General features: G+C 49.9%; 7 protein-coding genes across 12 annotated transcripts; 4 read left to right on the top strand and 3 right to left on the bottom strand.

The window, feature by feature from the left end:
- Positions 1 to 79: 79 nt before the first annotated feature.
- On the bottom strand, positions 80 to 629 carry FOIG_02666 (uncharacterized protein). The gene has a single exon (XM_031200028.1). It carries the CDS (start codon positions 532 to 534, stop codon positions 130 to 132), a length of 405 nt encoding a protein of 134 aa, XP_031069796.1. The 5' UTR covers positions 535 to 629; the 3' UTR covers positions 80 to 129.
- Positions 630 to 632: 3 nt separating this feature from the next.
- Positions 633 to 2,646, bottom strand: FOIG_02665 (ubiquitin-conjugating enzyme E2 J1). Its single transcript, XM_031200027.1, has 3 exons — positions 2,232 to 2,646; positions 1,846 to 2,143; positions 633 to 1,787 (listed from the first exon to the last, which is right to left on the bottom strand). Exons 1-3 carry the CDS (start codon positions 2,278 to 2,280, stop codon positions 1,208 to 1,210), a joined length of 927 nt encoding a protein of 308 aa, XP_031069795.1. The 5' UTR covers positions 2,281 to 2,646; the 3' UTR covers positions 633 to 1,207.
- Positions 2,647 to 2,789: 143 nt separating this feature from the next.
- On the top strand, positions 2,790 to 3,645 carry FOIG_02664 (uncharacterized protein). Of its 2 annotated transcripts, XM_031200026.1 has the most exons (4): positions 2,790 to 2,887; positions 2,966 to 3,121; positions 3,223 to 3,247; positions 3,315 to 3,645. In XM_031200026.1, exons 2-4 carry the CDS (start codon positions 3,008 to 3,010, stop codon positions 3,353 to 3,355), a joined length of 180 nt encoding a protein of 59 aa, XP_031069794.1. In that variant the 5' UTR covers positions 2,790 to 2,887; positions 2,966 to 3,007; the 3' UTR covers positions 3,356 to 3,645. The 2 variants fall into 2 exon arrangements, with proteins under 2 accessions (XP_031069794.1, XP_031069793.1); XM_031200025.1 differs by having other exon boundaries at positions 2,790 to 3,121.
- A 54-nt stretch (positions 3,646 to 3,699) lies between these two features.
- FOIG_02663 (ATPase) lies at positions 3,700 to 8,472 on the bottom strand. Its single transcript, XM_031200024.1, has 9 exons — positions 8,174 to 8,472; positions 5,956 to 8,106; positions 5,752 to 5,905; positions 5,369 to 5,701; positions 5,238 to 5,320; positions 5,051 to 5,185; positions 4,768 to 5,000; positions 4,250 to 4,719; positions 3,700 to 4,191 (listed from the first exon to the last, which is right to left on the bottom strand). The coding sequence occupies exons 1-9, from the start codon at positions 8,342 to 8,344 to the stop codon at positions 3,908 to 3,910; spliced, it is 4,014 nt and encodes a 1,337-aa protein (XP_031069792.1). The 5' UTR covers positions 8,345 to 8,472; the 3' UTR covers positions 3,700 to 3,907.
- Positions 8,473 to 9,436: 964 nt separating this feature from the next.
- Positions 9,437 to 12,461, top strand: FOIG_02662 (nucleosome assembly protein 1-like 1). 3 transcript variants are annotated; one of them, XM_031200022.1, is made up of 6 exons: positions 9,772 to 10,103; positions 10,155 to 10,326; positions 10,437 to 10,516; positions 10,599 to 11,309; positions 11,374 to 11,699; positions 11,762 to 12,402. In XM_031200022.1, the coding sequence occupies exons 2-6, from the start codon at positions 10,280 to 10,282 to the stop codon at positions 11,810 to 11,812; spliced, it is 1,215 nt and encodes a 404-aa protein (XP_031069790.1). In that variant the 5' UTR covers positions 9,772 to 10,103; positions 10,155 to 10,279; the 3' UTR covers positions 11,813 to 12,402. The 3 variants fall into 3 exon arrangements, with proteins under 3 accessions (XP_031069789.1, XP_031069790.1, XP_031069791.1); XM_031200021.1 differs by having other exon boundaries at positions 9,437 to 10,326; positions 11,762 to 12,461; XM_031200023.1 differs by having other exon boundaries at positions 10,155 to 10,516; positions 11,762 to 12,405.
- Positions 12,462 to 13,382: 921 nt separating this feature from the next.
- On the top strand, positions 13,383 to 17,039 carry FOIG_02661 (D-3-phosphoglycerate dehydrogenase 2; the record flags this gene model as incomplete). Of its 3 annotated transcripts, XM_031200020.1 has the most annotated exons (5): positions 13,383 to 14,280; positions 14,424 to 15,211; positions 15,264 to 15,373; positions 15,430 to 15,613; positions 15,670 to 17,039. In XM_031200020.1, exons 1-5 carry the CDS (start codon positions 13,970 to 13,972, stop codon positions 15,696 to 15,698), a joined length of 1,422 nt encoding a protein of 473 aa, XP_031069788.1. In that variant the 5' UTR covers positions 13,383 to 13,969. The 3 variants fall into 3 exon arrangements, with proteins under 3 accessions (XP_031069788.1, XP_031069786.1, XP_031069787.1); XM_031200018.1 differs by having other exon boundaries at positions 13,526 to 14,280; positions 15,430 to 15,691; XM_031200019.1 differs by having other exon boundaries at positions 13,749 to 14,280; positions 15,264 to 15,613; positions 15,670 to 15,681.
- Positions 17,040 to 17,500: 461 nt separating this feature from the next.
- FOIG_02660 (uncharacterized protein) lies at positions 17,501 to 23,578 on the top strand. The gene is made up of 7 exons (XM_031200017.1): positions 17,501 to 18,221; positions 18,308 to 18,440; positions 18,502 to 18,691; positions 18,745 to 22,594; positions 22,646 to 22,719; positions 22,768 to 22,982; positions 23,035 to 23,578. Exons 1-7 carry the CDS (start codon positions 18,087 to 18,089, stop codon positions 23,193 to 23,195), a joined length of 4,758 nt encoding a protein of 1,585 aa, XP_031069785.1. The 5' UTR covers positions 17,501 to 18,086; the 3' UTR covers positions 23,196 to 23,578.
- The last annotated feature ends 1 nt before the right edge of the window (position 23,579 follows it).

The raw sequence follows: 23,579 nt of genomic DNA, 5'->3' as shown, positions 1-23,579 counted from the left end.
CTCCCACCAAGGTGTCGAACCCCAAAGGCGATCAGAAATAGGCAGAATTGCATCAGCAGCGTACCTGCGATTTTGATTTGCTGAGTCCTAAATCCAAGCGACAAACCTCCTCAACCAAACACTGCATCACTAGGTACTCTGGGCTTTTTCTTCGGCCACAGTGCCCGCGGTGCATGATCCCTCGCTGTGGCCACGCTTGAAGTAATGGCCGATACATGTTACAATCCGCAAGCCCAAAATGAGTTCACAGTTTACCCCAAAGAAGAAGTAGACGAGAAACCACCTAAAGTATTCATACAGCCATGAATGAATAAGGGCCAGAGCTTCAATTGTGCCCATGAAAGATAAGTAAAACAACAGGGCGATGACTCCGTCGACATCGAATGCCTGGAGCGAAGGTGGGCCAGGAGAGAGGAAGCCGAATCGATCGGGGATGTGCAAAATCTTGGATTGGATGTAATACCCGCGATTGGCCATCTCCAGCTTCCAAGGGCTGAGGGCCTCTTCAGGGGTGGAGTTTTCAGGCTCAATCATGACGATATCCTTGATGATGTATACGGTAGGTAGATCCTCTGGGGAAGTGGTTATTGTCAGAGGTCAAACGCGGCGGGTATGATGGAGATTTACCGTAAAAAGAAAATTGTGTGTCTGTATAGGTAGTTTGACTTTAAGTCGGAGGGATCTGGTGCTTTTATATTTGTTGAAACAAGGTTCAATCAACCTGCGCTCATGAGCATCCAAAACACAATCATCCGTACTTGTGTCATTCGACCGCAGAAACATTAACCTTTAGGCGAGCCTAGCCTAGCCTATGGTAAATGTCAATTCTCCTCAGATGCACAGCTAAGGCCTATCTCAAAGTCCGAACCCCAATCTTGTGTTGTCTTCCCAATCGAGCGGACCAAAGACACATGTTCCATTGCTGGCTGATACGATGTGGGTGAGCACTTACACACTTCCGTCTCGTTGCGTAGTGGCAAACAGTCCCTTTCCTAATAACCTCTGGCACAGATGAACACCCACGATCGTCAATATTACCTCCACGATAATCCAGAGAGTTTGGGCAATTCACTGGTACCAGATTGCCGAGTGGTAGTCACATCAGACTCAAATTGACCGGATATCTAATTCGCCCCTACTGACTGATCCATGTGAAAACGCCATACGCCATGCCGACAATAAACATATGAAAACCCATAAAACGCAATCACACAGCAAAGATGATCTTGAGAACGAGAGCTACCAAAAGCACCACCAAAACAACGATAGTTCGATCAAGCCACAGAGGAACACCGTCATCCGTTGCCCTTCGAGCTTGCTGCGCTTGTGCCTGTGCCGCAGCCTGTGGTGCAAGTCCTTGAGCCGCCGGGACGGGGAGAGGTGTAGTTCGGGTCGGAGTGGGGTTTCGGTTCTCTGCTGGTGGTTGAGGGGCCGAAGAATCGTTGGCAGCTGTAACGGCATCTGGTGCGGTCTGGACGAATCCCTCTGCAAGTTGAGCTGTCTCGGCGTCGTCGTTTTTCTGTTCAGGCTGGCTCTCGCCCTCTTTCTTGGCTCCCATCTCATCGCGCCATCCCATGTTCAACTCTTTGGGGATTTCAACTTCCTGTGCACTTGACGATGCTTCCTTTGCTCGCTCTTCGCATTCCTTGATGATCTCGCCGTTTGTCTTTCCACACGTTGCGCATTTGAATGCCGGTGACTCGTTGGCAAGGCGTTGACGTACTGCGTCAGTTGTTTCAAGACCTCCCAGTTGGCCACGAGCATCAGTCTCCATAAAACTTCGGAGCCTACACAATAAGAAATTTCAGTTAACGTAATCCCTTCAGGAATAACAGGAAAACATACGCTACAAGAGCTGTCCGTACTCCCCATGCAGGCTGCCACGTCTCCTCATGATGACCACTGATACTCAAACAAATCTCACGGTTGGCTTCGAATCGACCACTTGGTGTCATGAAGCGGAAAGAAGGCGGTCGAAGAGGGTATGTGGGTGGAAGAACTATGCGACCATGGTAGATGCCATTACTGTAGACTGAATTGGGTGGCCCTTTGAGTGTGAAGTGCCACTCGAACAGGTCGGATTCGAGGGGCTCGGCTGTGTAATCGGCAGAGGGGGAGTTGGAGATTTCGGCTGCTTCACGAACTATTGCTCGAGTTAGTTATGGGGTCGATAATTCCAGGTGACACTGCTCTAGTCATATGTGTTGTATGTGCTGGAGCTGGCCACTTACGTATTCGTCTAATCGTGGGCGATTTCGAGCTGAACTTTGGGGTCGCCATGGCGAAGGTGTTTGCAACGTTCGCTTGCGAGTTTCGTGTCACAGAAATAGAGGCTCCCTTGAAAGATATGTATATGTGTATGTCGTTGGATGATTGCTCTAGACGGTCATTGCTTGGCGAACGTGGGGAGCTCGTTCAAGGAAGCTAGTTATCGAGCTTGCGAAGGACAACGTGGAAGTTAAAATAACACAGTTTTCAGCCTGAAAGTAAACGATGGAGATTTGAGTAACAACTGGTTCAGGCAGAGAAAATGCAAGTAAGCTTAGTCTAAGTACGAAGTCAACGAAGCTCTTGTTAAACGCAAGGTGGTATCTTATGGGCTGCGCTGCTTGTCTCGTCGCTATGATTGCCGGAACTAGAGTGGGCGGAACCCCACTCATGATGATGCACGCAAGACGGGCTCTTATACAGCGCTCTATCCACTATTAGCATGCGTATGCACCAAACCGTAAGACACCCCATAGCGGGCTCACCCAATCACAAGCTTTCCTTACCTAAGCAGAGCCATCACCGAATTGGCCCGGTTCAACGACTCCATCAAGACTGACCATTGCCGTATCATCACTATCCTCGTCGCCTCGTCCACGGCTGCTAATTCGGTCCCTACGTACGTCAATCGCGCTATATCACTCGTCTCGATATCTCGACCAAGCTCAATTGCCGCTAATCTCTCCAACTTTTGCAGCCCGAAACCCCGAAACGAGCGACTATCACATCCGATTTCATCATGGCTGGTCACGGTCACCACAGCTTCAACGGCCCTCCTAAGCCCCCGGTGGCTCACGTCCCCCGTATCTACCGATTCACCGCGACAGCTCTAGGCGCTGGCATGTGGTTCTTCGTGAGTCACTCTGGAACCTTGCGACTTTGAACCATGGATTGGAGCATCAAAGCGAGGGTTACAATGTTTTACAAGAATAACTTGCTAATGTGCTGAAACAGCTTATGTACCGGGCAAAGAAGGATGGTATGTATTAAACATTCACTATTTCACGAGGAATTGGTCCGATGATCCCGTGGCTAACATGCTCCAGGTGCCGTTCTCCTCGGCCTCAAGCACCCCTGGGACCACTAAACGATTACCATATATGATTACTTCCATTCCTGCGGCAATTACAACAGAGAAGGCATTGGGCGACGATATCAGAGGACAAGACGGTTCAATGCGGTGTATATAGGGCAGAAAAGGCTCTTGAATTGAAGAAAAACGACCAAATGACAGTTCCAAAGTGATGCGTATGATATCCCGAGTACCAACATATCATATGTCCCTATCACCAATTGCAATTCCACGTATATGGGAAAATAGAAACTACAGGTTACTCAAATTATACTGCTTTGGGGAACAATTGCTCCTGTTTTATGCGTAGCCGTTCAATTTACATTATTGATACCTATAAATCCTTACTACTCACAGCTCAGAATTGGTTCGGTAGACATGTTTATGAAAATTCAGGCATTGGTCTTTTATCCAACCAAGCCTCTTGTATTTTGATCTCTTTGATGAGACCAACAGCTTCACGCTTCCTTCGCAGTCTTTATACTCTATCAACGACTCCAAACAATACCCATTAACATAAACCCGCTTTCATCCAATGGCTATGCAACTTGCTGTTCTTACTTCAGCTTAAATCCGCGATGCTTCAGCAATCACCTTATACTCTTTGCGCTTCTTGGCCTTTCCGGTCACTGACTGCTTGACTGAGCCTATCAATCGAGCCAGTCTCAAGGCAAGGAAGTGCTCAAAAGCCCAGGCCACGATAAAGTACGCAGCACCCAATCCAATCAGGAACAGTTCATAGTCCCAGCTCATGTCCGTCAACTGCATCAGGTCAATGACCCATTGAGCAGGAGTCAGGATCATGTAGACGGTTATCAAGAGGGCGATAGAGATAGTTATAGCAAATGGCCCTATCACACACACGGTCAGCTCTAATTCTTTTTTGAAGTGGCGAATGAGTCAACTTACAGTTTTGTGTGGTCCGCTGTCGGAACGGACGTCCTGCATTGAGAATAACTCCTGAAAGGATATACTCAAAGCAAGAGAATAGGAAGAGTGCCGTGTTTTGCGAGTTCTCAATGCTCGGCTCATCCTTGTGCACCACAGGAGGGATATACCAGGGCTGCTCCTTGACAGTGATATACGTCACAGCCTGGAAGAAGATGCAGATAAGCATGAATCCCAACAAAGGCGTGAGCACCTTTCGTGAGACCAAGTCCGCAGTAGGTCGCTTCCGGCAAAGTCTTGGAGCAGGTCCTGCCCATCCCATGAAGATAGCGATCGGAAGAATAAGAGCAAGGTCGATGAAGAGGAACTGGAAGTCTCCCAAATTGGAAGCCCTGGCATAAAGAAATGTGACTGATGTGAACTGAATTGCTGAGTACAAACTCATGTACTTGAAGCAACTGAAGCTTGTAACCAGAGCGGCTCGACCCTCCCTATAAGATGGTTAGACTGCTTCAATTGACATGTTTCTCTCGACTTACTTGATAACTTCCAAGACACAGCGGATGTCAAACACACGAGAAGTGAAAGGAGCTGCCACGGAAGCTTCTGCCTCAGATAAAGAGATGCCAACATCTGCGGCCTTCAAAGCACCGCAGTCGTTTGCTCCGTCACCACAGAAGCCACATGTGTAATCAATGCTCTGCAGCTTCTCGACCAACTCATGCTTCTCATCAGGGGACATTCTGGCAAATACTTTACCATTGATGAGCATCTACAGGGTGATTAGCGAGGGCGACAGTCGAAGAACAATGAGAAACTAACCCGTTGAAGTGCTTGTGGCGATGCAAAGTCAACCATCCATCGGAACACATCACCACTGACAGCCAAAGTATAGTTACGAAGGCTGGTGATATCAAAAGGCAGTGAAGCATCTGCCTCTGGAGGAGGGGGTAGGGGCTGTTTGTGTTAGTCGTGATCCACTATGGTCACAGGTGCAACAAGAACTTACAAGCAAGGTCTTTTCATTCAAGTGGAACAGGTTGTTGTCAATACTTTCCCATTGAATCTTGGCTTCCGCATCACGGAAATCACCTGGTCAGGTTAGAATACTTTCCACAAGCTCATGAATCTGAAACATACCCTCAATGAAGCGCGGCACGAAGCAATGAGCCTTTCGATCCATGAGACCGCACTCTCGGGCCACGCTAATGGCTGTCAAGATGTTGTCACCAGTCACCATGACTGCGCCAATGTTGGACGCCAGAAGCTCCTCGAGAACTGCAGCAGTCGTGGGCTTAAGCTTGTTCTCAAAAACAATGAAACCAACGAAGTCGAGATCACTCTCTACTTCAGTTCGAGTCATCTTCTGAGCCTTGACCCAGCTAAGCTTCTTGAGATGGCGGCTGGCGACACCAATAACACGGTAACCTTTGTGAGTATACCAAGACAGAAGCTCGTCGTAATCATCAGGGACTGCGGGAAATTAGCCAGTTCGAACCTCTCAATGCTATTAGGAAACCTACAGCTTTCAGGGCGACAGATCTCCTTCATTGCCTCAGGGGCTCCCTTCACAAAGATATCACCACTCTTCTGGCCGAATTGTCGAACAATGACACTGGCGCGTCGTAGATTAGAAACGAATTCAAAAGACTTCTGTACTCCAAGCTCGATGTTGCCCTATAAAAATGTCAGTGACCATCCTCTCACAGTCAGCACCAGGGGCATACGTTAGGGGGTCGTGCAATAGAGGGCGCCAGTCCACCCTGCTCTTCATCTTCCTCAGAAGCGCTCTGCTTTCCTTCTTTGTATGTCCAGCGTGTGAACTCAAACATCTTGAGATCCAGTGGATCTCCGACAAGCTCATCATCAACGGACCGTAGAGAGTGACAGGTGGCCATAGTGTGCAATGCGGCGCGGTAAGTATCCTGAGCGTTCTGTCGTGTGGCTTCAGCCAGGAGCATCTGGGGCTCGGTCACAATCTCACTGAATTTCTTTGAGTCGCGATCAACGACTCGAACTCCCAGAACATCTAATCCTTCTTCCGTCAAGGTTCCTGTCTTGTCAAAACACATGATATCGATTTTTCCACCAACATTCACTCGTTGAGGACTGATACAGAAGATTTGCTTCTTCTTCAGTCGGCTGAGAGCAAAGTTGGTACCAATAGTCAAAGTCGCAGGCAGGGCAGGAGGTACAACAATGGTGATGAGATCGAGCGCTCGCACAATAATGAGATGCCATGCAATTCCAAGTCTGATAAAGTTGACCAATGAAGCCAGGAATCCGATAGCAGCAACGATAGCCATGACACTGATGTACCGGAATGAATCGCGGTAGAACTTGAAACCTGAGGGCTTAGGGAACAACATTGATCGTACCAGGGCACCCTTTGTAGTGTTGAAACCAGTCCGGACAACGAGGGCGAGCGCAACGGCGTCGTCCCCTTGGTCTTCCTGGGGCCTTCTGGCGCGGATGATCTTGGTACCACAAAAGAGGAAGTGTCTGGCTGTCTCAGGGGTAACTGATGACGCTCCCAGATCCATTGTGCGCAAAGTCTCGTCGGTGGCTGGCAATTTTGAGACGGGAACAGATTCGCCAGTCAACATGCTTTCGTTGACGATACAGTCACCAGTGAGCAAAAGACTGTCACTGGGAAACTGTGTCAAACTGGGATCGCTCAATTCGTAGACATCTCCAGGTACCAGTTCACTTGAACTGATGAATCGCCAGAAACCGTTTCGCAGAACTCGCACATCACATTCGAATCGCGAAATCTCGCGGAGACGCTTCATGGTAGCTCGAGTCTCAATGAGGGTAGCAGCAATACTACCAACCGACATGAGGAAGATAGCGACTGCATAATAGTAGTAGCTGTCCATGGACCACAGGATGAGACTGGCGATCTGGAAGACGTAAAAAGGGTGCAAAACTTCATCCACCAGAAGCTGTCCAGTTGTCTTCTGCTCGATATCGATGAGATTGCTGCCAAAGACAACTTCACGGACTCCCCTCTCATCGGTATCCAGACCAGCACGGGTCAGTCGCACATCAGTCCAGTTGGGATCCTTCCAGCCATTGAAGAGCATGAACTTGTCTTTGAGAGGGTGGAAGCACAGTCGAATGTAACGGTAATCCAGTGTTCGGAGGTCGTCAACGATAGGGTCGACATCCTCGTCCAATGCCTCCGAGTAGAATTTCTCAGGTAGACCAAATATGGTTGATAGAGGTCGGCCGTAAATCTGAGATCGAACATCCATAGTGACAAGTTCACCCCACTGGTTCTCTATCACGACCCATTCGCACTCTCCAAGCGAGGTTGCCTGTCCAAGCAGACCAACGTACCACCGGGGCAGCCATCGGAAGAGCAGATAAGCGAGGCCGCAAGTAAAGATACACAGAGAGATATAGATCGCAGAGCCGATCTTGCTTGTCTTGAAACCGGCGATGACGATGGTGAGATCTTCGTTTTCTAGATAAACTTTTTGACTGACACGCCCATGGCGACGAAAGCTTCCAGCAGTAGCTGTACTATCTCGTCGCAAGAGATGGGCGTTTACCGAATGGCGAGAGTATGCGGATGAATGTCTGCGCAGGGCATAGTTGTCTTCAGAAAGGCGATAGTCTCGTTCTGGGGATTCGTCATATTCCTCGGTACCATCAACACCAAACTCCAAGTCTCCAATATCTGAAACGCTGCGCCGGATGTAATCTCCAGCAATGCTCTGCACAGCTACACTCTCAGCGTCGTCGTCATCGGGGAACCCTTCGTTATCGTCATCGTAATAGGCGAAGCTGGCAGTCGAATCGGCGCGAGGTCGTCGATGGGAAAAGGCCGATACACTGGTAGGAAGACTTTCGGCAACAGGACCAGAGAAAAGCTGATAAGGACAGATCGTTAGTATTTACGATCATACAATGATAATGTCTCAAGTATTTGCTAATTACCTCCTCATGCGCCATCTCAACATCTTCAAAGATGCTCGATCTGCTCTGATTAGAGCTCATTCGATAGAGCCCAGCGCGACCGTTGCCATTGGCATTGGCATTGGATGCGCGATGGCGGCGATGGCCATGATCTTGGCCCGGGTCCGGGCTAAGAGGAGCGTCTTCATCCATCAATTCGTTTAAGGTGAATTGGTTCGCATGATACACAAATAAATCCTCAAAGTTGAGATAAGAATTTTGCGTATAAGTTGTAGGTCGCGCGCCCGATTACGTCGTTGGCTCAGCGCTCGTGCCCTGACCAAGGCTGACCCGGAGAGTCATACCGATATGCCGAACTGGCCCCGCCATACATCATTGGTTTGTCTCTAGTACAAGACGCAAGGCTGAGGACAGAGATGATTAGGGCCATAACGTCAATAACTCTGGAATTTAGTGATGACATGCAGTTATCTACTTGTTTAGAGTGTTCATAAGAGAGCTACAGGATTGGCCAGCATGTTGACTCGAGGGCCACGTCAAATTGTTTCCTGATTGTGGTGCTTTATGAGCAAGGTTCCTCGGCAAAGAGTTTGGCTGGGTCTGGGGTTGCTGTCCACCTATAGCATCTAGTTGTCAATGCCATCCGCTTCTTTCTTTGACCACTTTGACGACCGCTTTTTTGATTTATCTATTGTCAACAGACAAAGGAGTGGTGGGCGAATAGTATGCTGCATAGACAACCCGCTCCTCCTTCACAATACAAGGGCGCGCGCGATTCGTGACGCATCCCTCGACTTGTTGGTATCGGAGATTCACCAAGCTGCAGCCAATCGTGCAGGGTCCATCACAGTGCGTGCGAGCCACGTTCTATCACGCGTATGTAGGCAGAGAGATACGATCAGTTGGGTTGGGTTGAGTTGTTGGATATGCTTGTGCTTCAACCCTTCTACCCGAACCAAAGGGGTATGTTCTTGGTCAGGACTCTTTCGGTTCCCGTCCGTGGCCCTTTGCTTTTTGATGGTTGGGTACCTACGTGTCTAACAAGCGAACTATTATCAGTAGATATTGTAGGGTTGGCCTCGCTTGATTCATGCTCTTCGATGTAACATGTAACTTTGAAGCGGTTCCCCGAGATTATGTACCTTGCTATAAATGTATGAGCCATGCCATGAGCTATCAGACCCGAGTGTTCCCTTTCGGGCGGGGCCGGGTGTATCTGGTCAACGAAAGAAGCCAAAGGCACAACAGTTATTCAGCCGTTCTTTCTCTCAGGGACAACATATCGTCGATATGTCGTCGTTGTTCCTGGTTTGAGCATTGGGGGCGCCACCATTCCAGAACCTTTGTGACTGTAAGAGAAGGGCCGGTGACTGAGGGGGAAGGGTTACTTTGATGGGCAATGGATCTGAGAGTGTTGTGTTCTGGAATCCGTCTAGATTGTGGCGAGTGCTTCCCTTGTACTGCGAATGGATGAGTCGGAGAGAATCACGCATCCAATCCTTGTGCGACGCCACAGAAAACCAAGTCTAAAGGTACATGCATATTGTATTTGTGTGGCCTCGTGTGAACAAGTCCGGAAATGCACTGTGTTACTGTGGCTGTAGGTCTCCTCCACTCCCCGGCTCCCTTGGGTTTCTGTTGTCTCACTTCTCCGCTCTCTCACAGCGCCTCCACACTCAAAACTATTAGGTAGAGCCCGCCCAGAGGAGAGAGGGGACCCATTGGATCCTCTCACACAGTTTGGCTGGCTGGGCAGGTAATTTTTTTTTTTAGTTAGGCGATCGACCAGTTGAGCTTGGTGCTTGGTGGGCGGCCCAACAAGTTCAAAAAGTGAGAGAGGAGACTGGACCGACCGAGGGGAACCTGAGCGACCTCCATACTACTAGTCTACCTTTACCTACCGCCCTCTCTCCTCCGTCTCTCTCACTCCCGTCTCGCTCGCTCTGTCTTTGTAGGTACAAGCCCAGTGCCCAAATTTTTTCAACTTATCGCCCCCCACCAGAATTTAGCAAACGTCAACGGCCGCTGCTTTCTCAACTTCCTTTCATCCCTCTCCTCTCAACCTCACCTCGTCCCCAAAAGACGTTTATCACAAGCGCCTATTCGGATCTCTCAATATCAGACAAAATGGCCGAGCCCATTCGTGGAAAGCGTGCTCAGGACGCCGTGGCTCCGTAAGTTATTTCTTTACCTTGCAATATCAATCTTTTGCCTTGGATTGTTTGTTTCTTTGCTTGCCCGCTGCTTCACGATCCACGATGCTAACTACCCCACCTTCGACCAGTACGCCTCAGAACACACCCGCAACTGCTGCTCCCATCTCTTCCCACGCTCAACAGCCGGGCGTTGCTAGTATCAAGGAGGGTGAGTATCTCTTTTTGGTTTTTCATGACTTATCATGAACCAATCCCTTCGACATCAATATCATGGTCTAACCCCGATGCAGAGGATCTGGACCGTGCCGCCGCGGCTTCAGTTTTCGCCCAAAACCCCAAGCTTATCCAGATGATTCAGGGTCGCCTCGGCTCCCTCGTGGGCCAATCTTCGGGCTACATCGAGTCCCTGCCCGCTCCCGTCCGCCGACGTGTCGCTGGTCTCAAGGGCATCCAGAAGGATCACTCCAAGCTCGAGGCTGAGTTCCAAGAAGAGGTTCTCCAGCTCGAGAAGAAGTACTTCGCCAAGTTCTCCCCTCTCTACGAGAAGCGTTCCGCCATTATCAACGGAAAGACTGAGCCTACTGAGGAGGAGATCAAGGCCGGTGAGGAGGACGATGAGCCCGAGACTGAGGATGCTGCCAAGTCTGAGCAGAAGTCCGATGTCCCCGACAACGTTTCCGGTATCCCCGAGTTCTGGCTCTCCGCCATGAAGAACCAGATCTCTCTCGCTGAGATGATCACTGACCGTGATGAGGCTGCCCTCAAGCACCTCACCGACATCCGCATGGAGTACCTTGACAAGCCTGGTTTCCGTCTCATCTTCGAGTTTGCCCCCAACGATTTCTTCAAGAACACCACCATTACCAAGACATACTACTACCAGAACGAGAGTGGCTACGGTGGTGACTTCATCTACGACCACGCCGAGGGTGACAAGATTGAGTGGTTGCCTGGCAAGGACTTGACTGTCCGAGTCGAGAGCAAGAAGCAGCGAAACAAGAGTAAGCGATAATTTTGGGGGATGCCCCCTTGGTTCTTTGAACTTGGCGACTAACCCAACTCTAGACACAAAGCAGACCCGAATTGTCAAGAAGACCGTTCCTACCGAGTCATTCTTCAACTTCTTCTCGCCACCCAAGGCTCCCACCGATGACGATGACGAGGATGCCGAGTCCGACATCGAGGAGCGCCTCGAGCTCGACTACCAGCTCGGTGAGGACATCAAGGAGAAGCTCATCCCCCGCGCCATCGACTGGTTTACCGGTGAGGCTCTGGCTTTCGAGGAGATCTCCGACGATGAGCTTGATGGTGCCGATTTCGACGACGATGATGATGAGGACGAGGATGACCTGAGCGAGGAGAACGATGACGAGGAGGAGTCTGACGACGACGTACGTTACCTCGCGGCAAACCCTTTGCTCACTTTTAGAACTAAACTAACTTTTATCTGCAGGATGAGTCTGGCAAGCCTAAGCAGGAGGCTGCTGAGTGCAAACAGAGCTGAGCGGCGCGATAGAGCGCGACGTAACGCATATTCTCACTCATGACATGATTGGCTTTTATCGGTTTTAAGGATTTCATCTAAGTCACCGACCTACTCGGGAAAAAAGGGCGGGCGGTGAACGACGGGAAGAAAAAGGCTACAGAAATGGGAAGCGGTTGAAACAGGTCGGCGATCCAGCCGGTGCCGTTTTTCAAAACAAAAAAGGTAGCATCGTCATTTGATAGGCATCGTTTGCAAGAAAAAAACCTACGGTTTTTGCGAGCAAACTCTGGGACTGGAAACCACGTTGATAGACAGACACACAGCCAGAGGGCACAAGTCAGCCCCGCGCGATTATTATGTTGCCCTCCTCTTTTTTGCAGCCTTTTTCTCTTGCTTCGTTTTCAGGGGTTCTCTGTCTTGTGTTTTACTTGTTTTTGCAAATAACGCTGATTTTCGTTCCTGGCATGGATGTAAGGTAGTGACAGGAGGGATGGTTCTTACAGGGAAGGGTGCAAGGGTTTACCAGGTGCATAATATATAGAGAATGATTCTGCCATAATGCAATAAGTTGTATGTTGTTGCAGTAATATATCGACTTTGTCTGTGTACTCTTGATTATTCCTCTTAGTCTCTGCTTTCTCTGTTTACTGTGTTTTGACGCGGTGGCTTCATACTCGTGTCTGTCGAAATGCGGTGAGATCGTTATTACCACCACAAAAATGCAAGACATGTTTGGAGCCGACGCCACGACGACAATGTCTCAGTTGTGCCCCGGGGGATATGCATGTACGTCACAGGACGGCGAGTCATGTTGTTTACATAGGCTGTGTTGACTATGATATATCCTACACTCATCGTTGGCGTCTCGTAATATTGCTTGTATCCCACAGACTTCCTCAAAGTTTCAGCTGTGTATCTTTCAAAGCACACGGCTTCTTGATCAGTAGAAGACTACCACTGATCTAACTCTCTAATCCTTATCTAGTTTCTGAAAGATATAAACTGGAATATCATAGAAATAATACTTTACTGTCAACCTATAGGGTAGGGTATGATTGGACAAAGGTGCTTTATCGGATAGCTGACTGACAAACCCTCAACTCAATCGCACCCGGGACCAATTATGATGAAACATATCAGTACGTTAACTGACTTTAAAATACACTGATAGAAGATGAAATGTCAACATGATTGAGTTGACGGATGAAATCAATAAACGGACGTCCGTCTGTCTATCCGCCGCTCAGCTCCGCTGCATCCCGCACCGGCCTGCATGTCCTCCGACTACGCCGCACACCGAATAGAATCACCTCCGCCAGCGGGACTGCTAGAAGCGGTAACGCACTGCTGTACCCATCCCTAAAAACCGGGCGCCGGGAGATGCAGAGATTGACGCCATTGCGTGACGGCATGGTGGCATTTCCGGTCTCGGTCAAGGGCCAAAGTGAACAAACAACCGCTCTCACAGCATAATTTTTTTTTAAGTGGTCCTGTCCAGGGCTGAGTGTATTGCTAGCGGCGTGGTAGTCCAAAACGCCGAAGGGTATATTCGGCTTGTACCTCGTTTTCTTTGTTATAAATGGACCAACGAACTGAGCGAGCTCTTTCGTGGCCGACAGCGGACTAACGTACGTAAAAAGTTTTCCTATGCCAAAGGTGTCACGTCCGCAATGTTCCACTCCCACGTTCATGTAGTGTAAATGCGACTAAGAGCCGCAAGGGCACCCCGAACGAATGCTCTATTTACTTGTAGATGCCCTCTGATTCGGCAGTGATGGCATCAAATGCCCAGGATGAGTCAGTTTGCGGAAGTCGGTAGACGTCTATTTGCCTGAATCCTGGTGCTGCATCCGGCCCGTCGCGACCTGAATTGTCAGCACTGGCTAGACTGGAGTCATCTCATCATAGCTCATAGGTAGATTTCGGTGGCATCATAAAACCAATTGACTCCCCTCATAATCGTCCGAGTTCCTTCCTAGTATTCTAATTTCTCAACACACCATAATCTCATCCTTTCTTAGATAGCGGGCAATACTTTGATACCTCCGCTGTTCACATTCAAACGACCTTAGCTCTCCAATTCCTCCCTCCGAATCTAAACCCCCCGCTGTTTTACGACCCCTCCACCCTTCTCCAACAACACCACACCGACCGCGACCGTCGACACATTTCATCATGACGCCTGCTCCCCAAAACATCGCCAGCAACCTCTCTGCTGCTGCCCAGCGCGGCGAGGTCTCTCACAGCTGGGATAAGAACGTGGCCACCTCGCCGCTTGCTTCTTTCCAGTCTCCTCCCAGCTGGAGCGCCAACCTCCCTAACCGCGGCGCGCCCAAGAACTTGAAGCCTTTCAACACCAAGGATATCAAGATTCTACTTCTCGAGAACGTCAATGTCACCGGCCAGGAGATCCTGAAGGCCCAGGGCTACCAGGTCGAGGCCCTCAAGACCTCTCTTCCTGAGGACCAGCTCATTGAGAAGATTCGGTGAGTTCGCAAAAATACCCCGCCATCCCTCAACTTTTTTATTGTGAAGTTGTGCTGTGCCCCTCCATCGACGGCTTCACAAATACCCCTCGTCCATGAGCTCCATACACCCCACCATGAATACTAACAAATGGTGATCACAGTGACGTCCAAGTCATCGGTATTCGCTCCAAGACAAAGCTCACCGAGAAGGTCCTCCGACAGGCCGAGAACCTCCTCGTCATCGGCTGCTTCTGTATCGGTACCAACCAGGTCGACCTTGAGTTCGCCGCCAAGAATGGTATTGCCGTCTTCAACTCCCCCTTCGCTAACTCGCGCAGTGTCGCTGAGCTGGTCATCGCCGAGATCATCGTTCTTGCCCGTCAGCTTGGCGATCGATCCAACGAGATGCACCGAGGCACCTGGAACAAGGTCAGCTCCAAGTGCTGGGAGATTCGAGGCAAGACTCTGGGTATCGTTGGCTACGGCCACATTGGTTCTCAGCTGTCCGTCCTCGCTGAGGCTATGGGTATGAACGTCATCTACTACGATGTTGTTACCCTGATGGCTCTGGGAACTGCCAACCAGGTTCCTACACTTGAGAAGCTCTTGGGTGAGGCTGACTTTGTCACCCTCCACGTCCCTGATCTCCCCGAGACACGCAACATGATCTCTACTCCCCAGTTCGAGCAGATGAAGACTGGTGCCTACCTGATCAACGCCAGCCGTGGTAGCGTTGTCGATATTCCCGCTCTCATCAAGGCTAGCCGTGCTGGCAAGGTTGCTGGTGCTGCTCTTGATGTCTTCCCCGCTGAGCCCGCTGCCAACGGTGACTACTTCACCAACGACCTCAACGCCTGGGGCGAGGATCTCCGAAGCTTGAGGAACCTTATCCTGACACCTCACATCGGTGGTAGCACTGAGGAGGCTCAGCGTGCCATTGGTATCGAGGGTAAGTGCACACTTAGAACATCACATTGAACTCATCACTGACACCCACATAGTCAGCGAGGCTCTGGTTCGCTACATCAACCAGGGTATCACTCTGGGCAGTGTCAACATCCCCGAGGTCCAGCTCCGTTCGCTGACTTCCGACGAGCCCGATACCGCTCGTGTAAGTCTATGCGGAAACCCGAATTTGACATGCTCAATATTAACCCAAAATCATAGGTCATCTTCATTCACCGAAACGTTCCTGGTGTGCTCCGAAAGGTCAACGAGATTCTCGGCGACCACAACGTCGACAAGCAGATTTCCGACAGCAGAGGCGACAACGCCTACCTCATGGCCGATATTAGCAGTATCAAATATGAGCAGATCAAGGACATCTACGACAGCCTTGAGGCTCTTAGCGGTAAGTCGAGTCAAGTGAGACAAGCTCAATGCCATAAACTGACAGTTCGCGCACAGCTCGCATCATGACCCGTATCCTGTACTAAGAAAAGAGGCATGGACCACTCGGTGGTTGTGAGGTTCAACCCTTACCCTTGAACTACGATAACTTAGTAAAAAGAAACGCGATGCGACCAACAAACGCACGGGACTTTGAATGCATGGAGAAGGGGGAAATAAAGGGGGCGGCCCGTTCGTTTTGATCCGGTCCTTGATTCCCGGACGCGGTTGACGCATTGATGCATTGGCTAAGGTCAATGAAGGCATGAGCAATTCAAAACCCCATGTCGCGCGACTGGACGATCGTGGCTGGAGGAGGTTTTGCTATGGATGATGCAAAAAGAGTCGGAATCGCCAGATACGGGTACGTACTCCATTCTTGAGCGTGGATCAAGTCAAAAGGGGGCTGGTTTTTGCGGCTGGTGCTTGATTAAGTTAAGGTAAAAGCTCGCAACCGACTGGTTGGGCTAGTCGGTGGCACTGTATGGAGTAATATGGCATGGATGAATTCAACGAACAGAAACATTTGAGCTTCAACGCAACTTAGAATACCAAAATAGGACCAATCCGGTGCGAATCGAGAGGGGATCCCGAAGGACCATCACTTTGTTGACCTTTATGTACCTCTGTAGACTAACTTCAGTTCCGCGTAAGAGCTGAGATAAGCATGCATACAGTTCGTCAACTGTTGGCGTAAGCTGCAGAGTCGTTTGACGTCAAACTATGGCTTGTCGATAATAAAATGTTGGGGATATGAGGTGCATTTGCATAGCCGTGCGGTTGCCGAGAAGTTCGGACCTGAAGAAGATAATGTACCTTCGGAATTCGAGGTTGAATCTGTGATACTCTCGGCGAACAGGCTCCTCCGAGCTGCCTGGCTATTACGATTGTACCTTGCTGATCCTTCAAATATGCCCTTGATGGACTCAGTCCCTAGTCTTGGGGTTATGGTGGGGATATATTAATCGGTTACTAGGGTTCAAGAGTTCCCCAGTATTTTTTGGAATTGGCATCTCCTTTTTGGAGGATCGGGCCTTGTTCATCAATGTAACCGGCGGGTTTCATCTTTGGGCTTGTTGATTGACTATTGAAGTCTGAGAGAATTGGTTCATGATGATTGGTATATCAACTCTGGCGAACCATGGCATTGCGATCTTTGTCTTTCAGAACACCAAGTCAAACTTCAAATATTCTAGGAGTACATACGAATTGTGTCCAGTAACTACACAGTCCCTATATGCACAGCTTTTGTGATCGTTACTGCAAATACAGTCGGTGAAGTTGTATCAAGACAGTGCGATTTCGATCTCGGAGCGTTTGATCGTCAAATGTCAATTAAGGGGCCTGCGGCGTAACATTTTTTGAGCATTAGCTCCAACAAACCCCAATAATTCCTTTGTATCTGTCCTCAGTGACAGTCACAGTCTCACCACGGACTGATGTTCATGTCCAATTCCGTGACATGGTAAAGCATGACAGACACAGTGTCGACTCAATTCCAAGAGCTATCTCTAAGAAAATGCATGCATTTGTCCTTCGCTTGTTTCTCACCCCAGATCCAAGGAAGACAAGACAAGGTCGAAGACGCGGACGGGTCGGCCCCTCATTGGCTCGCGGGAGTGTCCAGGCAGAGAGAGCCCCTAATTCTTCTGAAGACAGGAGCTTCCAGGAACTGAAAGGCTGGGTGGGCGTCGTAGAGTTGTAGGTATTTAAATCGATCGTGGTTGGTATCTCGATGCTAGTGATGCACTGTAGAAATACCAATGGCTGAGCCCCTAGGTACTGCATTCCTCTAACGGCGAATGCCCCGCCCCCCTGTTCCTCGACCTCCAACGTGCCCCGTGCGGCTGCAGTGTCCATCCGGCCCTTTCAATCAGGAGCAAAACGCGTGCTGGCATCACCGACCGCATCCATAACTTTTGACCTACTCTTCAAGGTCTTTCCTTTTGCCTTGCCTTTGCCTTGTGCGGATTCTCTAATCTTGCTCGACCTCTTTTTTGTCGGCGAGTTAGTTCTTTGTGTCCTTGTGTGGGAAGTGAGAAAAAGAGTGTACAAAGCTCGTTTCTCCCGCCCTTTTCAGGTTCAGGGTCCTTTTCTACCACCCACCTTCACCCACCGTACTTTGGATTACGGGGCACCGGTGTACCCAAAAGTTGGACGATTTGCGCAAAGCATCCAACAACCGTTCGACCGCACACTTTAAACGATTCAAGATCGCATAACGCCTCTTTGCATTTGTCATCAGCGGCGTTTTGACGACCACAATCTTTCCCCGGCAGGCCCCGTTGCTTCATCTACGAACAGCTGCTGGCGAATGTCTGCCTCCTACCGCCATTCAGCCCCTTAGCACAATAATCGCCGATACCGCTTCGACATAGTCGCATTCACCTCCTGTTCCTTCACATACCGGCCTTGCGCCCGGTCATATCGCCATCATGGCATCGGCCTACGAGGTTGGCACAAGAGCCTGGCAGCCAGACACTGCTGAGGGTTGGGTTGCTTCAGAGCTCATCAACAAGACCGTTGATGGGTCCAAAGTCAAACTGACCTTCCAGCTTGAGAATGGCGACGTGAGTTTTCTCTCTAACTGCGTTCAATGATGCTATTGGCGCTCACTGTTTGGGATCACGAAACTGACAGGATGTTTCTCATCTAGACCAAAGATATCGAGGTCACTGCGGAGGCCCTACAGAGCGGTAACGATCCGTCTCTCCCTCCTTTGATGAACCCGACAATGCTCGAAGCAAGCGACGATCTTACAAATTTGTCCCATCTTAACGAACCTGCTGGTATGTCCAAACACAAGATTACTTTCCGTGGTATTTGGACAATGGTGCTGATACCTTGTAGTTCTACAGGCGATTCGATTACGATACTTGCAAAAGGAGATCTACACCTACAGTGGTATCGTCCTCATTGCCACCAACCCCTTCGCACGAGTCGATTCGCTCTACGTTCCGGGCATGGTACAGGTTTATGCTGGAAGACAGCGAGCGACACAAGCTCCCCACTTGTTCGCTATTGCTGAGGAAGCCTTCATGTAAGCCCGCATCTTCACATGCCTTCCCCACTCCATACTGACCTGTGGTTCAGGGACATGGTTCGCGACAAGAAGAACCAGACAGTAGTTGTCTCTGGAGAGTCTGGTGCTGGTAAGACTGTCAGCGCCAAGTATATCATGCGATACTTCGCTACCAGAGAATCGCCCGACAACCCCGGTGGACGCTCCAAACGAGGAGCCGAGTCCATGAGCGAGACGGAAGAGCAGATCCTTGCGACTAACCCTATCATGGAAGCGTTCGGTAACGCCAAGACGACTCGAAACGATAACTCGTCGCGATTCGGAAAGTACATTGAGATTATGTTTGACGAGCACACAAATATTATCGGTGCCAAGATCAGGACATACCTTCTTGAGCGTTCTCGATTGGTTTTCCAGCCCCTCAAGGAGCGAAACTACCACATTTTCTACCAGCTCGTCGCTGGTGCGTCAGACCAACAGCGCGAGGAGCTTAACCTGCTACCTATCGAGGAGTTCGAGTACCTGAACCAAGGAAACTGCCCAACAATTGATGGCGTGGACGACAAGGCCGAGTTCGAGGCTACCAAGAAATCCCTGTCGACAATTGGTGTCACAGATGCCCAGCAAGCTGACATCTTCAAGCTGTTGGCTGGTCTTCTGCATCTCGGAAATGTGAAGATCACTGCATCGCGCAACGACAGTGTTTTGGCACCCAACGAACCTTCATTGGAGCGTGCTTGTGCCATTCTCGGTGTCAAGGCCGAGGAGTTCGCCCGATGGATCGTCAAGAAGCAGCTCGTTACCCGTGGCGAGAAGATCACCTCCAACCTCAGCCAAGCGCAAGCCATTGTTGTTCGAGATTCCGTTGCCAAGTTCATCTACTCAAGCTTGTTCGACTGGCTTGTGGATATCATCAACCATAGTCTGGCTGCTGAGGAAGTGTTGAATAGAGTTGTCTCATTTATTGGTGTTTTGGATATTTATGGTTTCGAGCATTTCGCCAAGAACTCTTTCGAACAGTTCTGTATTAACTATGCCAACGAAAAGCTCCAGCAGGAATTCAACCAGCACGTCTTCAAGCTGGAGCAGGAGGAGTACCTCAGGGAAGAGATCGATTGGACCTTCATCGACTTCTCCGACAACCAGCCTTGTATCGACCTGATTGAGGGTCGCATGGGTATTCTGTCTCTGCTTGATGAAGAGTCTCGTCTCCCCATGGGTTCTGATGAGCAGTTCGTTACTAAGCTTCATCACAACTTTACTCCCGACAAGCACAAGTTCTACAAGAAGCCTCGGTTCGGCAAGTCTGCTTTCACCGTTTGCCATTATGCCATCGACGTCACCTACGAATCTGAGGGCTTCATTGAGAAGAACCGAGATACCGTCCCTGACGAGCACATGGCTGTCCTGCGTGCCACAAGCAACGAGTTCTTGAAGACTGTTCTTGATGCCGCCTCAGCTGTACGAGAAAAGGATGCCGCCTCATCAAGCTCCAGCTCCGTTAAGCCCGCCGCTGGTAGGAAGATCGGCGTGGCTGTCAACAGGAAGCCCACTTTGGGAGGTATTTTCCGATCTTCGCTTATCGAGCTTATGAGCACCATCAACAATACTGATGTCCACTACATCCGATGTATCAAGCCTAATGAAGCCAAAGAGGCATGGAAGTTCGAGGGACCCATGGTTCTTAGCCAGCTTCGTGCTTGTGGTGTCCTCGAGACGGTTCGCATTAGTTGTGCTGGTTACCCTACTCGTTGGACATATGAGGAATTTGCCCTTCGTTACTACATGCTTGTGAAGTCTGATCAGTGGACTTCGGAGATCCGCGAGATGGCCGATGCTATCCTTAAGAAGGCTCTCGGAACAAGTAGCAGCAAGGGTATGGATAAGTATCAGCTTGGTCTCACCAAGATTTTCTTCCGTGCTGGTATGCTTGCTTTCCTGGAGAACCTCCGCACAACTCGACTCAACGACTGTGCTATCATGATCCAGAAGAACTTGAGAGCCAAATACTACCGACGACGCTACCTTGAGGCCCGTGAGGCCATCGTTATGACCCAGGCTGCTATCAGGTCATGGAAGGCCAGGAAACAGGTCCAGGAGCTTCGCACTATCAGGGCTGCTACTACCATTCAGCGAGTCTGGAAGGGATCTAAGCAACGCAAGGCCTATCAACAAATCAGGAAAGACATGGTTCTCTTCGAGTCTGCTGCCAAGGGATATCTTCGACGAAAGAACATTATGGAGGAACGTCTCGGCAATGCTGCTCTCAAGATCCAGCGTTCTTGGAGATCGAGAAGACAATTGCGAGCCTGGAGACAATACCGCAACAAGGTTGTCCTCATCCAGAGCTTGTGGCGCGGAAGAAGTGCTCGAAAGGACTATAAGAAGATTCGTGAGGAGGCTCGTGACTTGAAGCAGATTTCTTACAAGCTTGAAAACAAGGTCGTCGAGTTGACACAGTCTTTGGGCTCAATGAAGGAGAAGAACAAGGGTCTGGCTTCGCAAGTGGAGAATTACGAAGGACAGATCAAGTCTTGGAAGAAGCGACACAACGACCTCGAGGCCCGAACCAAGGAGCTTCAGACAGAAGCCAACCAAGCAGGTATCGCGGTCGCCCGCCTACAAGCTATGGAAGACGAGATGAAGAAGCTCCAGATTGCCTTCGACGAGTCAACCGCCAACATCAAGAGGATGCAAGAGGAGGAGAGAGAACTCAGGGAATCTCTGCGAGCCACAAATTCAGAGCTGGAGACAGCCAGAAGGTCAAGCACACAACACGAGAAGGACAACATGAGTCTCAGACAGGAGCTGGAGTCTCTGCGGGATGCCCTCGAGCTGGCTCGAAGGAATGCCCCCATCAACGGAGAGCTTGCCAACGGTACCACCCCTGCAGCTTCGGCGCCTTCTGGTCTCATCAACCTCGTCTCGTCCAAAAAGCCTAAGCGTCGGAGTGCCGGTGCGGAACCGCGGGAGCTTGATCGCTTTAGCGGTACTTATAACCCTCGGCCGGTTTCCATGGCTGTTACTGGCACGGCGCATCGTCAGAACCTTTCTGGCTCGACCTTCTTACCTGGCGTTGATAATATCGAGATGGAACTTGAGACGCTTCTCGCGGACGAGGATGGCCTCAATGAGGAGGTAACAATGGGATTGATCCGAAACCTCAAGATCCCCTCACCCAGCAGCACTCCTCCTCCTTCGGACAAGGAGGTGCTCTTCCCTTCATATCTCATCAACTTGGTTACATCAGAGATGTGGAACAACGGCTTTGTGAAGGAGTCTGAACGTTTCTTGGCCAACGTGATGCAGTCCATCCAACAGGAGGTGATGCAGCACGATGGCGACGAGGCTGTCAACCCCGGCGCCTTCTGGCTATCCAACGTCCACGAGATGTTGTCATTTGTATTCCTCGCCGAGGACTGGTATGAGGCTCAGAAGTCGGACAATTATGAGTACGATCGTCTTCTCGAGATCGTCAAGCATGATCTTGAGAGCTTGGAGTTTAACATCTACCACACTTGGATGAAGGTGTTGAAGAAGAAGTTGCATAAGATGATTATTCCCGCCATCATCGAGTCCCAGTCTCTCCCTGGTTTTGTTACCAACGAAAGCAGTCGATTCTTGGGCAAGCTCCTGCAATCGAACTCAACCCCCGCTTATAGCATGGACAACCTGCTTAGCTTGTTGAACAGCGTCTTCCGTGCCATGAAGGCTTACTACTTAGAGGACTCCATCATTACACAGACCATCACTGAGCTTCTGAGATTGGTGGGTGTGACAGCGTTCAATGACCTGCTCATGCGACGAAACTTCCTCTCATGGAAGCGTGGTCTCCAGATCAACTACAACATCACCCGTATCGAGGAGTGGTGCAAGAGCCACGATATGCCCGAGGGTACGCTCCAGCTGGAGCATCTGATGGTAAAGTTCAACCTACTCACTACTTCAAGGACAAGGCTAACAACTGTACAGCAAGCAACCAAGCTTCTTCAACTCAAGAAGGCCACCCTGAATGACATAGAAATCATTCAGGACATCTGCTGGATGTAAGTACTGATGCCCATCTGGCCTAACTCGCATACTAATGACTATAGGCTATCACCAAACCAGATCCAGAAGCTGCTCAACCAATACTTGGTTGCCGATTACGAGCAGCCTATCAATGGCGAGATCATGAAGGCTGTTGCCTCGCGCGTGACGGAGAAGAGCGATGTTCTTCTCCTACAAGCCGTCGATATGGACGACAGTGGTCCTTATGAGATTGCTGAGCCTCGAGTCATCACAGCACTCGAGACTTATACTCCTTCTTGTAAGTAACACGAACCCTTTGGCACAGACATTCCAAAGCTAACATATTTCAGGGCTCCAAACTCCTCGTCTCAAGAGGCTAGCCGAGATCGTGTCGGCACAAGCCATTGCGCAGCAAGAGAAGTTCGACTATACTGATGGCGAAGATTACGAAGACGGGCAGCCACAACATCATGAGCTCGCCGGCGTTGATGAGGTGGAAGTAGAGCAGTAGGGGATAATGATTAGGCATTTCGAACGCACATAAGGGATAGAAGCCGCATTTTCAGGGTGTTTGATGTCGAATTTTCTAATGGCGGCGTGTAACTGAAAACAGATCTGAGGGTATTCTCCTTGAATCTGGACGGCATCATGTATACTGAGCGAGAACATATTTCACCTCTCCGCAAGCCGGTGAGGATATTTATACTCGACTCTATTTTGTAAGATGAGATACGGCTGTATTGGAGAGTCCGAGAGATGAGAGTACGAAGCGATATCGTGGTTATTTATTCACTACTCATGTGCCATTGATGATAATCTGTGATTGTAGATTGTTGAAGTGGTTATGCAACTATCGAATCTATCGCCTCTTTAGTTGCATGGAATTTCTCTGCAT

Source organism: Fusarium odoratissimum (genome assembly GCF_000260195.1).
Source record: "Fusarium odoratissimum NRRL 54006 unplaced genomic scaffold supercont1.3, whole genome shotgun sequence".
Classification (NCBI taxonomy): domain Eukaryota; kingdom Fungi; phylum Ascomycota; class Sordariomycetes; order Hypocreales; family Nectriaceae; genus Fusarium; species Fusarium odoratissimum.
This window is presented reverse-complemented; position numbering and strand designations above follow the sequence as displayed.

Coding starts and splice junctions, on each gene's coding strand:
- FOIG_02662 (XM_031200021.1), top strand. CDS start 10,280: ATGGCCGAGCCCATTCGTGGAAAGCGTGCTCAGGACGCCGTGGCTCC. Junction 10,327..10,436: donor GCTCAGGACGCCGTGGCTCC/GTAAGTTATTTC, acceptor ACCTTCGACCAG/TACGCCTCAGAACACACCCG. Junction 11,700..11,761: donor AGGAGGAGTCTGACGACGAC/GTACGTTACCTC, acceptor TTTTATCTGCAG/GATGAGTCTGGCAAGCCTAA.
- FOIG_02660 (XM_031200017.1), top strand. CDS start 18,087: ATGGCATCGGCCTACGAGGTTGGCACAAGAGCCTGGCAGCCAGACACT. Junction 22,595..22,645: donor TCCAGCTGGAGCATCTGATG/GTAAAGTTCAAC, acceptor ACAACTGTACAG/CAAGCAACCAAGCTTCTTCA. Junction 22,720..22,767: donor ATTCAGGACATCTGCTGGAT/GTAAGTACTGAT, acceptor TAATGACTATAG/GCTATCACCAAACCAGATCC.
- FOIG_02665 (XM_031200027.1), bottom strand. CDS start 2,280: ATGGCGACCCCAAAGTTCAGCTCGAAATCGCCCACGATTAGACGAATA. Junction 2,144..2,231: donor GCCCACGATTAGACGAATAC/GTAAGTGGCCAG, acceptor CTCGAGCAATAG/TTCGTGAAGCAGCCGAAATC. Junction 1,788..1,845: donor GTACGGACAGCTCTTGTAGC/GTATGTTTTCCT, acceptor CTTATTGTGTAG/GCTCCGAAGTTTTATGGAGA.
- FOIG_02664 (XM_031200026.1), top strand. CDS start 3,008: ATGGCTGGTCACGGTCACCACAGCTTCAACGGCCCTCCTAAGCCCCCG. Junction 3,122..3,222: donor GCGCTGGCATGTGGTTCTTC/GTGAGTCACTCT, acceptor GTGCTGAAACAG/CTTATGTACCGGGCAAAGAA. Junction 3,248..3,314: donor GTACCGGGCAAAGAAGGATG/GTATGTATTAAA, acceptor AACATGCTCCAG/GTGCCGTTCTCCTCGGCCTC.
- FOIG_02666 (XM_031200028.1), bottom strand. CDS start 534: ATGATTGAGCCTGAAAACTCCACCCCTGAAGAGGCCCTCAGCCCTTGG.
- FOIG_02663 (XM_031200024.1), bottom strand. CDS start 8,344: ATGGATGAAGACGCTCCTCTTAGCCCGGACCCGGGCCAAGATCATGGC. Junction 5,321..5,368: donor CGTGCCGCGCTTCATTGAGG/GTATGTTTCAGA, acceptor TAACCTGACCAG/GTGATTTCCGTGATGCGGAA. Junction 4,192..4,249: donor ACAGCGGACCACACAAAACT/GTAAGTTGACTC, acceptor TGTGTGTGATAG/GGCCATTTGCTATAACTATC.